Source organism: Enoplosus armatus, chromosome 19 (assembly GCF_043641665.1).
Source record: "Enoplosus armatus isolate fEnoArm2 chromosome 19, fEnoArm2.hap1, whole genome shotgun sequence".
NCBI lineage: Eukaryota > Metazoa > Chordata > Actinopteri > Centrarchiformes > Enoplosidae > Enoplosus > Enoplosus armatus.
In genome coordinates, this window is record NC_092198.1 from 13547289 (window position 1) to 13560419 (window position 13131).

At 42.3% G+C, this 13131-nt stretch overlaps 1 protein-coding gene across 1 annotated transcript; it reads right to left on the bottom strand.

Annotated features, from left to right (window-relative positions):
• Positions 1 to 809: 809 nt before the first annotated feature.
• Positions 810 to 11091, bottom strand: LOC139301900 (adenylate cyclase type 8). Its single transcript, XM_070925395.1, has 20 exons — positions 10912 to 11091; positions 9366 to 10109; positions 9100 to 9249; positions 8801 to 8931; positions 8505 to 8616; positions 8276 to 8403; positions 7955 to 8113; positions 7207 to 7444; positions 6907 to 7077; positions 6709 to 6809; positions 5938 to 6139; positions 5364 to 5456; positions 5098 to 5258; positions 4800 to 4881; positions 4492 to 4650; positions 4030 to 4176; positions 3546 to 3638; positions 2863 to 2977; positions 2499 to 2701; positions 810 to 1025 (listed from the first exon to the last, which is right to left on the bottom strand). Exons 1-20 carry the CDS (start codon positions 11089 to 11091, stop codon positions 810 to 812), a joined length of 3585 nt encoding a protein of 1194 aa, XP_070781496.1.
• Positions 11092 to 13131: the final 2040 nt, after the last annotated feature.

The window sequence follows — 13131 nt, forward strand, 5'->3', positions numbered from 1 at the left end:
GAGCTATACACAGGTATATGAAAAGTATTAAAGAAAAAAGAAAGTATAATATTAAACCAAACAGCAATCGATTCATAAATAATGGGACTTCTGTTTGCTGAATTATGTTGAAAGGGTGAAATATGGCGACCAAAGTCCCACTAAGAACAGATGTTTTGAAAATCTTGCATTACAGTATCTTAGTAGAAATAATGCGTCAACCCACAATAGATAATGTACTGGTAAATTATGAGAATGACACAAGATAACACAGTAAAAAAACTCTGGTCAGTATTTTATAGGCCATTGGTAGTCTATGAGAGGTTGAGCTGGTTGTTTTGAGGTATTCTGTGTTTTGGCTTAGAAGTCTGAGGACTTGCTGGAGTATTATCCCAGCAAAAATAAAGACATGATGGCCTTTGTTAGTTTTGTACAAAATGAACTGAAAACAGTGCTTATAATGCGTAGATATGGCAATAAAAAAAGAGGTCAGTAGGACAGTAAGGTCCTGTCTAAAACATCACTCTATGTGAAATCTGCCCATGGATGAGTTCCCCTATGTGTTGATTAAACAGCCCAAAACCTGTTATATTCCTATTTTAGATGACAGGGAAGGACGGAGGAGGACACAGTCACGGAGGAAACAGGAGCAAAGGCTCTGGTAGGATTTGGATCCTATAGCTGGCAGATACACCCTCTTCTCTGTTTGTGCAGCTAATTTCGTTATGGCAAAGTATGCAAACACAAAAAACTAAACTGTAAACCAGTAGAAACGATATGGCTGGACTGTGTCCTCCTCCACCCGCAGTCATCTGACCTTAAAAGTCCCCTCAGCACTGCAGGGTGCAGGGGGTCAGACCGAAGCCCCCATTGGTCTCTCTCATCTTTTCCTTGTGTCTGGCCTGGACGAGACCGAACACCACTCCTGCTAGCGTCATGCGTCCTCCTGTCCGCCCCCCCGAGCGGCCATCTGTTACAACGTTGGCCCTCTTACTGCGCATGGTGCTGATGAAATAGGTGCGGACTTTCCCCTGACACTCGCTCACCTGCAATGACAGCAGAGGTTACAATGTTGTAATCCTTTCTCACTGAGCCTCAAGATTTTTATTATCAAGACCTCTTCACAAACACGGTTTATGATGCATTAATATCTACATATCTGCACTAATGTCTCCTTCCTGAACAGTAATGCAGCTCTCTGTCTGTTGTGTCTTTTCACCAGTAGATGTCCTCCTTGTTTTAGTTGTCCTCTTGTGTTAAGCAGCATTTATTTCTACACCTGATCCCCGACACAGGTGTTTCCAGCTGTTCTGACTGATGGGATTGATTGGCACAGCTCTACTGAAGTATTTCTGATTCTGATACTGTTAATGTGTTGAGGTTAGGTCTTTTTTTAATGGCATGTATTTTGATACATCACAGCAGAAACACAGGCGTAACTAACAACATTAACAACAAACAACTTCGATTCAGGTATGCCAGTTTCAGGGTCCTGGTATTGAATCACAATCAGAATCAGAAATACTTTATTGATTGATTAATTTTACAATTGTGCATGCTGGATCATAAGAATGGCTTACTGGGACACTTAAAACTGAACAGATGCATCATTAATGTTATTAGTTACAGCTAATTTTTTAGTGGTCTTCCTGCCAAAATGTCAACTGTGAAAAAGGCCTTTCAAACTTAATATACATATATATATATATATATATATATATATATATATATATATATATATATATATGTATGGGAATTCTGTGTATTAGAATAGGCCTTTTTTCACAGACATTTTGTTTTTCATAACAGGAAAGGCACAAGTTTTTTTTTTCACATTAACAACGGCTCAGTTCTGTCCCAGTAAGCCGTGACAGTGAACCAGCATGCACAATACCAGGCATCTAAAACTGAAGCAGGTAAATGGAATTGAGCCATCATTCATTTTATTATTTACAAATGGACAAAAATGCAATGTTAAAGACGCAATGTAGCATATTCAGGTCAAAAGGCAGCTTTGAGAGGAGGTCTAATCAGTCAAAATAACAGGAGACACGTGTGATTTCAAACAGCCTACTTATTGTGCGTTTAAACAGAACATGTAAGTAAATTTCATGTTTAGTGCATTTCAATGTCGAGAAACAAAACATTTAAAAGTTAACTTTGCAGCATGTGAACTATTTCCAATGAGTACTCTTTTTGTAAACACAAACGTATATGAAGACATGAGGTCCCCGCGTGTTCTGATCTTCAGTATTTGTCATTTTTCATTTTTCTAAACTTCTGCCTGAGAGCCTGACTGTTAGCTGCACTATCGATGACGACTATATAGATGACACAAGCTATATCTCTATAGCTTGTGTGCACATGCTTTACCTTCATACAAATACTTCACTAAACCTGACTGAACTTTGTGGCCATCCAGTAACATTAGTTCCACAGTATTTTGTAGTTTAAGGACAGACGACAGTAAATGAAGCACACTGCATAACCAACACTGTCTCCATCCTTCAGCCACTCACCCCCTTGACAAAGATTTCTCCACGTAGCTCCAAGACGAAGCCCCATTCTGCCAGGATCCTGCGCGTGGCCTCGGGTACCTGGATGCGCCCGCTCACACCTGTGCTGTCCATGCGGCTGGCCAGGTTCACCGTTGACCCCCAGATGTCGTACTGCGGCTTGGTGGCACCGATCACCCCTGCCACCACCGGCCCATGGGCGATGCCTGTTTCAGTGCGACAAAGACAAGTAATTCACTTTAGACAAATAATTAATCAGCATTAAGTCTACAACACCAGAAATCCTTGCACAGAGTGGTGTATATATCAACCATACATTGTTTATGGGAGCGTGTGTGTGTGTGTGTGTAGGAGGTCAGCAACTTACCCACACGCAGTTGAAAGTTTTTGGCAGAGAGTCTGTTAATCTCTTTCAAGGTCTCTTGCATTGCCAACGCAAACAAAACCAGCTCGCTCAGGTGATTCCATTCATCCATAGAGGACTGAGTGAGAGAGACAGAGACAGAGAGAGACAGAGAGAGAGAGAGAGAGAGAGACAGAGACAGAGACAGAGAGAGAGAGAGAGACAGAGACAGAGACAGAGAGAGATGGATAGTGAGACAGAGACAGAGAGAGATGGATAGTGAGAGAGAGATAGAGAGAGATAGTGAGAGAGAGAGAGAGAGAGAGAGAGAGAGAGAGAGAGAGAGAGAGAGAGAGAGAGAGAGAGAGAGGGGAGAAGGAACGAACGTGTGCAAGAGGATCTCAGATTCAGATTCATTCAGGACATTCGTTTTCACAGTCTGTACATAAAAATAACATAAGAACATTACAACAACACGTCTATTACAGTGTGCCCAGGATATTTAAAACATTTATAGCCGAGGGCTCTTCCCAAAGATTGGTCATCTGCAGCCAGAGGGCAGGAGGGTGAAGCATGGGTTGAGGGGGTGGCTGCAGGGGGTCATGTGCTATGCTATGTGCTCTGCAAGTGGTGGCGGTGTCAATGAGGGCAGGCAGGTTGGGAGTGGGGAGACCAATTATTTCATGAAGATATGTTAGTGAACCAACCTGTCTGTCTGGAGCTAAGCCAGAGGCTGCCATGTAGCAGCTCCCAATGGTCTTTATCTTCTCCACATAGTGGAAGTACGACTCCTCCAATAACTTGTCAGAAGAAGCATTTAGAGGCAAAGAGGTAAAGTTACACATCAATCTCATACATGGCAGCTGAGTTATGCAATGGGTAGCAATCCCATTTGTCAACAGCATGTCTTGAATTACACTCTGCCATATTTATGTCTGTCAGTTAAAAGGGCAGGTGAAAACAAATTCCACATAAATATGCCACAGATAAATGTATACATATGTTTGAAAGATGAATTATAATTCATGTTTTTATTGCTCTTGTTTGCAGTACACAGAAATCTACAAAAGTCTACTATTTGCACAAATTGCCCCTCAAAAGCAATACCATACATTGAGTATGTCACTTTATTCAGATTTTGATATAATGTAAAGCGTCTGAACAGGGGAAACTTTTAGTCTTCAGTCTTACCTCATCAAAGCCAGCAATGATCTCATTCAGAAGTCGGAGGCAGTCCACTCCCTCGTGTCTGATCTCTTTCTGTTCAAAGTACTCATTGAAGCCAGCGATGGAGGCAAACATGACGCCCACTTCATCATAGGACTGGGAGTAAAGCTCCTGAAAGGAAAATGGTGTCATACACTTCTTAAAAACCTCTTTGTTTGACTGGTATGTAGACTGATTTATTTCCGTACGACGTTCAGTTATGAAGGCAAGAGGTCAGCTGTTCCCAGAGTTAATAAACTGTACAAATGTATAAAGGCATTCAGTAAATAATTCTTTTTATTTATTTATTTATTACTTTTATTTCAATATTCAAGGATATGGAGATCATAAACAATGTTAAAACCATAGCAACATATCGTTTTTTTAATACACTTGAATTATCCTCACATATCTGCACAGTCAGAGGTGAGGTCATGTTTTCCGCACCTCATCGTTCTTGCTCCGGTCCAGAAAATGTCGCGCCACATGCAAAGGCAGGATGTTGTGTAACAGACACTCATTGTGTTCCCGCAATTCCCTCATGTCCTCCACTTCCTGCTGGGCCTGCAGACGCCAAAGGAAGTCCAGTCTGGCGGTGGCCTCCCACTGGAAAGTAAAGTATAGATGAAACTACCAGAGGTCACCTGCCTGTGCGCAGTACACTCCTTTACCATCACCTCAGGTAGGCAGTCAACAGATTTGGTCTCAATAATGCAGGTGAGAAACATGATAAAACTAATAGAGTTTAACAGTACCTGCCGTCCATTGTAGAAGATAGCAACAATAAACATGGCCATGAGAAGGATGGAAATTCCTTTTCTCCTGACGTAGTGAGACCTGTGCCGAAGTTAATGAAGAGAGGTGCAATACAGAGATTCAAATTATGTACAAATGTGACTAAAAAGATGTTCATTATAATAGTAGAACAGTAGTAGTACACACAGTATACAACCAGAAAGTCATTATATGTACAAACTAAGTAAATCGGAATGAATGTAGAAAAAGAGGCCTAAAAGAAGTCATTGTGTGTCCACAGCTTGAGCAGGCACTGACCTGTGCAGCATATCGTGGCGTGTGAGTGTGAGGAAGGCCAGGTGGATGAGGTAAGAGTAGACAGCCACTGCCAGCAGCAACACCGCCAGCTTCAGCAGAGAGTTCAGACGCAGGAAGACGGCACAAGTCACCATGGCAATCACACCACTCAATACAAACACCTGAGGAGGCAGAGAAGGGAGTGACACTGAGGCCCGAGACACTGAGGAAGAATATATTTTGAATATAATATATTATCTGCACATTTAAACTGTTGTTGTCTGTACCTCGGGGTAAGTGCAGATGGTGATAGGATGTGAGGCTGCGTTGGTTCTGTCCATTACATCAGCCTCTCCTGTGTCTGTGAGAATGCACCATACCTGGACACAAAATATACAAATCACATAAAACATTTGACAGCTAACAAAAGACTGAAATAAGGAGCATCACAATTAAACAGATCCACATTTCTTATTAGACATATTAAAGATTTGAGCTGGTTTTTGTATATTTGGATTCAAGTGCCAACCAGTACCTGCTTGTCATCTGAGGCACAATTTACATGTGAGCAGGGAGGTGCGCCTCTCTCCTTTATGCGTATACATTTATCATGCAAATAACAGGAGGACATATGATAAGAGAGACTGACTGTGCACTCCACTGGATTTACCAACGTTCACGTAATTTGCAAGGTCCAGTTTTACATGGAAAATTCTCCACCTCTAAAAAGCAGCCACAAATAGTACAACAGTATAAAAGGAAAGCTGTGGCAGGGAAAATAAACTTTATTCAACTTTTTGATATATATATATATATATATATATATAAATAAATTTGGCCCTGTGTAGTTCAGACTCCCACCATGTCGGTAGAGACCAAGCCGAAGTTGATGACTATGGCGGTGAGGGTGAGGAGGTTGCGGGCACTGTTGTTTTCGTGGATCCAGCAGCAGAAGTGCTGCAGCGCTGCAGGAAGCCACTTGAACTCTTCAGCCAGAGCCAACAGCAGCAGCAGCATGTAGGCGAGCAGAAAGACTGAGAACTGGAGGACGGCTGGGAGCAGCCTGTAGAGGAAGAACAAGGGAGGAAGAGGACGGAAGTGAGTAAAGAAGTGAAAATGTTAATCCAGGGTGGAATTAACAAACAAGAGGAAGTGGAAGTGGAGCGACATATGGTCTGATAAAAGTATGAATTTAAGGGGATGTGGGATGAACTTCAAATAACATTTCATTCTTGATACTACCTCCAGGTAGCACCAAAGTAAATAGAAATTAAATCCTACACATAGTGGATTTAAAATTAGACAAACAGTGCAAAACATTTTCCATAGGGTTAAACCGACATTTGCTTGAAAGCTGATATTTTAAGAAAAAGCCACATTTCATATTCTTTAAATACAGATTCTAGTACTTTTTAATGAAAAATTGATTATATATTAAAGCTATAATCCTTATCCTTGTCTCTTCTTAAACTACAGAGAACATGACAGATCTTCAAGTGTTAATTTACCTTGTTGTTGTTGGTATACATGGAAAATGTCAATGACAGACCAGGTAATATTAACGTGAAAACATCATCCGCCTTGGGCATATCAATTGTGAGCTTCGACTAGACAATGCGGGTGTCTTCCTACCTGGGTGCCGGAATGAGGGCCTGGGTAGCCATGAGAAAGAGGAACATGATGAAGGAGCAGACCAGGTTGGAGTTGAACATTTCATCTCTCATCTGGGAGAACTGGACCAACCAAAAGAGATCAAATCTCAGTCATCATAATCATTAACTTATTTCCTCTTACCAAAGACTGTCTGAAGCAGCGTCTACATGTGCTTACCTTCTCCTCGATGTGTGTGTCTTTGAACACCAGGGTCAGCGGAGTGATGTGCTCCCTGTGCATGCGCTCACTGCTTCGAACCTCAATGGCATGATGGATGCGTTTGTTAATCTCCTTGGAGGTGGACTGCCATATGTTGGGCAGCGAGCCGTTCGTAAAGGAGGCCAGGATCTGCAGGAAAAGAATGAGAAGGCGTGAGATTAATCAGGTTGGTGCCGGTGAACCTTTTACAACTTAGGACCAATGATAGAAAGCTGTTAAAGATAACGCCTTCCTTCCATTTTGTATTCCTGCGCCTACACTGTTCATGTCAATGACGTTCCCAAAGGGCATCTCTGGTCTCCAGGTTCGATTTGTTTTCTGGACTTTGGGGGGCTCAGTATGGTTGGTTTCTTTGTTTCCTTCCTCCTGAGGGCAGATGAGGAAAGTGTCGATGTTGTGCTTGAGCAGAAACTCGTTCCTGTCACGGCCATGACCATCTTCTGTCTTGTAGGAGCCTTCGAGACAGTCCAGAGTTGCCCTTGAGATGTGGATGCGTCTGGATGAGAGAGAATAGAAGCAGAGAAAATGATCGGCGATGTACAAAGAAATGATCTCCAATCATAATAAGAGGTCAATCATCTAATGTCGAAAACCGAAAAAGTTTGGGTTTACACACGTACAAGAAAAACGTGTGATTTGGATCCCTGTTGAAAACTGGGACAAGAGAGCAAATGCATCTCATAGCAGGGCACACATTCGGAATAAAATGTTCACTTTTATTAAATGAAATAGCAAGGGCTTTTCCTTAGTATAAATATTTGTCGTATGGAGTTTCTGCAACTCTGCACTTCAATTTAATTTTCGGCCATTTTGTTAAAGTAAAGTAAAAATATAGACATCACAACATTGAGCTAGCAAAAAAAAAGAACTACATAATCTGAGGCAGAGGAATAACAGTTGGATGTTGGTGGCTTAACATAAAAATATGTTGTACCCAGGCAGAGATCAAATGTGTTTTGTCAAAGGGTTACTCTGCTGGCCACTGTTACCAGCAGAGACCACTCACCCTGGTATGCCCCCGGCCTCCAGCATGTTGGCAATGCCCACGTCCCAGGACCAGACGTCAAACTGCCATTTCTGCAGGCCCAGCACCCCACACAGGACAGAGCCCGAGTGGATCCCGATCCTCATGTCCATGTCAAAGTTCAGATCCTTCCGCACGTACCTGATGTTGGTGGGTAGTAAAGTGACCATGCTGAACTAATTAGTGACGGTTCATTCTGCACATAAACATCTGACATTTCATTCTCTTGAAATGCAAAAGTAGTGAAATTAAATTGATCATTGTTTTGCAGGGGACGGCATGATATCCCCTCTGGAGACTGACCGTATGGTGTTGATCATAGCCAGGCCCAGCTCAACACAATGACGGGCATGGGCACGCTGTGGCTCCGGGACCCCTGACACACAGTAGTAACAGTCTCCCAGTATCTTTATCCGCAAGCATTGGTGCTCCTGTGATGAGGAAGAGACAGGAGACAAGGGAAAAGAGAATATAAATACACTGTGTCAAATATATGTTATCTCAAAAAAAGAGAAAGATCTCAAATTCTCACGTCTGCCAGTCGGTCAAAGCGTCCAAAGAGCTCGTTGAGGGTTCGGACCAGATCCTGCGCAGACAGGTTCATGGACAACAGAGTGAAGCCCTTGATGTCTGCAAAAAGGATGCTGCAAAGAGGAGAGAGAGAATTATATCAACATATCAATCTTGATGTTGTGTTAATGTTCATATTACTGTTATTGTGTACTGTCCAAATATTTGGACAAATTGTATTTTGATTAAAATAAAAGTCATCCCTGAGAAACTTCCTAAAATCTCTACATGCTACATTATGTGTGTGTGTGTGTGTACCTGACGTCTCTGTACTGGTGGATATAGATCTTGTGAAACTCCTGAGGATTGAGTTCATCTTCCAAAGAGCCCATGTCAGCGATCATCTCCAAGGCAACAAAGCGAGGCAGGATCGACAGCACCAGACGCTCCTGTGTGGCAAAATAATAAACTCTATTCAACAGTGGCATTTTTTTATCCTTTAAATGATAAATACTGGTAAAGACCGTCAACAAAGGTTTGGAGAAAAGCCAACAGTGGTCATAATACATTATGTCCCTGTCTTCATATTCCTCCAAGTCTAACCTATAGCGCCATACCTGTCTCTGGTTCTCTTGCTCTAGTTTGAGGCGCCCCTCAATGCAGCGCCGTGTCTCCAGGAAAACCTGTCTCTGGGCGTGGTCTGTCAGGTAGTGGATGAACAAGCCTGCTGTGTTCATACCCAGGTACAGCAGGCCTTTGGCAAACACCTGAGATTTTACATTCATACAATTAATTTTAGCAGGGAAAAGCCAATACATGTGGGCTAATGATGAATAAATAAACATTTCAGACAAAAAAGTGTTTCGTCAGTTGATTTTCTCACCTTTCTCAGAAGCACAGCATCATTGTAGTAGAGCACTATCTCCACCAGAAGGTGCAGTACTGAGGTGATGGAGCCAGCGCACATGGCCCACAACAGAGGTAACGGCAGCAGCGTGTATGTGGCGAATAATGTGAACAAAACATACCACGATGGGTCTTTTTCCAGTCCGTACACCAGTCCTCCCAGCACCTGCGTGGTCTGCGACAGCCAACTAGCTAGGCCAGTGTAGTGAAGCCACTGTGGGGACATGGAGTCTTTGCAGGTTAACACAATGATGCACAGTGCTATGGCTAACACCATGAAAATGCCAGTCAGGTAGCCCCGCAGAGTGTCTGTGGCGGCCTCAGGGGCCAGTGCCAGGTACAGAACCAGTACGTGAAGCTTTGCCACTGCATCTATTACATTGGTGATGGCTAGAGAGTTGCGCCTTTGTTGGGAGTAGTGTTGCTGGTAGAGTTTCTCCAGATCGTGAGACTTGAAGGTGTGCCTCAGGGTGGGGATGTAGACTCCGTGAATTGTGTGGCCCCAGTGCACAAAGAAGTCGGCATCGCTGGCGTAGTCATTAAAAGAACCCCTGATACCGTTTTGTGTGCCAGTGGATCCTCGAGCCTGGGAAGGGTGCACTCTGAATGAGGAGGAGCGGCGCTTTGTGACCCCGCGTGAGGCCTTTTCGCGGATTTGTTTGTTGATCTCCTCCATGTAGGTATCCGTCACAAAGATTTTACGTGCTGGCTCCACACCCACCTGTCAAACACAACAGAGAGTCAGGTGTGTTTACTGTAACTTTTAGCTGAACATCATACCGTTCCTTCAACAAGTGACCAGCAGGTTTTAATCAAGAAATGGCTTTGTGGTGGAAAGCAAACTAATTATGGTCACTGAGACAGTAGGTGTCTTTTTATCTACGTGGTATACAGTTCTTAATAATCATCACTGAACTTTGCTTTTGGACACTGATCTATTACTCAGTGCGTGCTAAGACCCTTTAAAGGGTTGGTTCACCAGAATTACAAAAAAGACACATTATTTTCTCACAAACTCTAGTGGTACCCATGTAGATCATCAATTTGTGGTTCTCATAGCATTAACATATCACAATTAAATCCCGTTCTCAAAACACCGGGCAAATACCGGGTAAAACCAAAACCATTTGCATGGCTAGACACCATAAGTGAGGAAGTCATTTAGCCCTTTAAAGTCATTTGTTCAGTTAAATTACATTTCATTACTGCGTGGGTGGTCTGGACTCATTCTGCAGTGGTCCAATAATTTATGTTCATGCCGTCAACAGAAGACATTGTCAGACACAGACGTCAAACATGAGTTTCAGTTTAGTTCAATTTTCTTTGGTTTATGTAAAAAGTTGGTTTGTGTAAAATGAAGAAGTGGTTCAGATAATACCAAGTCTGTTCCAGTACACACAATCCTCATAATCCTGAAGGGTCTGTAGGGAAATATGTACAAAACAATAGAAAACAAAACAGTACAAACAGCAGTTCCATCTGCATGCTATATATCTATTGGTGACTGTGGGATAATCAATCACCTGGGCGCTGAGCTCCTGCTGGATAATGATGTGTTTTACAGCATTCTGCCACAGCATCTTTTTCCGCCGCAGCCCGGGGGACAGGGTCATGGTCCGGCAGGTCGGCTCACACAGCTCCATGCGGGAGACCTGTGTTGTCTCAGCGAAGGTCACCATGGCGATGACCTTAGCTGACCTCATCTGTTGGTCTGAGATCAGGAGAAGACAGCGGCCTGGAGTGGGAAGAGAGATATTGTTGGGGGTGAAAAAAAATGGAAAACATGGTGGTTAGTGATATTGCTGTTTGTTTCGTTTTTGATGATTGCTGATTTGACTTAATAGTTTATCCACCTTCTTATTACCACTGCATCATCTCTACATATTCCATACTGTTGATATCTACTGTAGTGTATATTGATTCTGAAAAAAAAAAAGGATTTTATAGCCTTTGTGGCTCCTGATATGATCTACCATTTGAGCCACACAGGATGTGTCCAAATACTAAAACTAAAACTAAACTAGTTAGTGTATAGTTTATTGACCTTTCAGCAGTGAATTATTTTGCTGTTACAATAAGATGTCAATACTAAATAGACCACAAAATTTGAGGTTACAGTTACAAATAGACCCAAATTTAAAATTGCAATCTCTTATCACAAATCTGAAATGTCATTTACGAGTCTGCACATATAGGGGATTGGTTGTCCGCACCTTCTAAAAAGAATCATATCAAAGCATCTTTACTGTTCAAACCCTTTTTAAAATGATGATTCATGTGGACTGAACTGGTTATGCTGCACACACTCTGTATGTTGGATAGAGCCACCTGATAGGCTCCACGTGTTGACACAGTGTGTGCCAGAAGAAAGGCAGCTTTCCAACAAATTATCTGGTCGCCAGATTTAGACCTGAGCTGGTTAATGCCCAGAGTTAAACTCCCCCAGGTCCTTCTGATGCTGCCGCCCCATCCACTCACAGTCCACTGTCACCAGTCTGATTCTCACCATGTATCAGTAGATGCTATAATGTGGCAGCATTTTATTTTATCGACTTGTTCATCAAACAGCAAGCTTTACTTGTTATCCTGCTGTGCCATAACTGACAATAATAAAACTCAAGAGTAAACAATATTAAAATAAAATACAGACTTATTAATTTACATTTTACATGCACTATTTGAATTTAAGCTCCCCGTATGATACAGTCTACACCTATTCTGGGAAAACAAGAACCCTGAAGAGGTCAAAACTCCAGCAACACTTGTAGCATAAAGAACAACAACTTTATTGTCAGACTGACACGTTTCAGCTTGTGGTCTTCATCAGGGTCATCCTGAAAGGCACTGGTCTGACAGACAGGAGTTGTGTACAGTTGCAAAACTGACCTGTATCGTTTTACATATTGTGTATCCACTCCTCATGTCCAGCGTTTGCCATAGGATATATTCAGCCAGCCCGTCACAATCCACTTTATCCATCGCACAGGAATTGCATGCAGATCTGAAAATTAAGGCATAATCCATGAAAGGGAAAATGAAACTTGAAGTAGTCCCCACTGTGATGAAGGGTCCAAAACCGATGAGGAGAGGTCCAGCCAAGATGTGTGGAGTCGTTCTGGCAGGATTGTGGGTCACCAACTTGGACTGTTTTGAAATGAAGTCACAAACTGCCATGAAGCAGAGCTGCAGCTGAGTGAGGAGTGCAAAGAGGATTAGTTAGTCAGCAGCCACTCTCACTGGCCTGCAAAGCTGAGATCACTGGAAGCAAGACAACGCCAAGACAAATGCAATGCTCCCAACCTTTGGCCAAGTCAGCCAAACCTTTTAAAAGCAGGGTTGACACTTAAATTAAATAGCATTATGATTAGTGCTTTTTCATATGCTCTCTCTTTAATACACTCTACACTTTTCATTTACTCCCATTCTGATGCCATCATAGAAATTGAAAGCAGAGTTACTACCTCTATATTGTCTTCGTGCTCTTGGTTATGTCAGTATTTGTGTGTGCAATGAGAAACGTAACGGTAAAAACTTGAAAACATTACCCAAAAGCCTACAAAGCCAGGCAGACTGTGAAAGCAAACACTGAATCATCTCCCACCTGGTAACAGCACCCTGAGGTGATTCAACAGCAATGAAACTGTCTAAGCATTTATTTTTTATTTATTTTGTATGTTTTATTGTGTTTCATAAGTAAGCTAAGCTGTGTGAGCTCTGGGATATTATTAAAAAGCATACTCAGT

Excerpts from the sequence above, each read along its gene's own strand:
- LOC139301900 (XM_070925395.1), bottom strand. The coding sequence starts at position 11,091 with ATGAGGTCAGCTAAGGTCATCGCCATGGTGACCTTCGCTGAGACAACA. Across the intron at positions 4,651-4,799 it reads TCTTCTACAATGGACGGCAG|TGGGAGGCCACCGCCAGACT; the intron begins GTACTGTTAAAC and ends TTTACTTTCCAG. Across the intron at positions 3,639-4,029 it reads TCATTGCTGGCTTTGATGAG|TTATTGGAGGAGTCGTACTT; the intron begins GTAAGACTGAAG and ends TCTTCTGACAAG.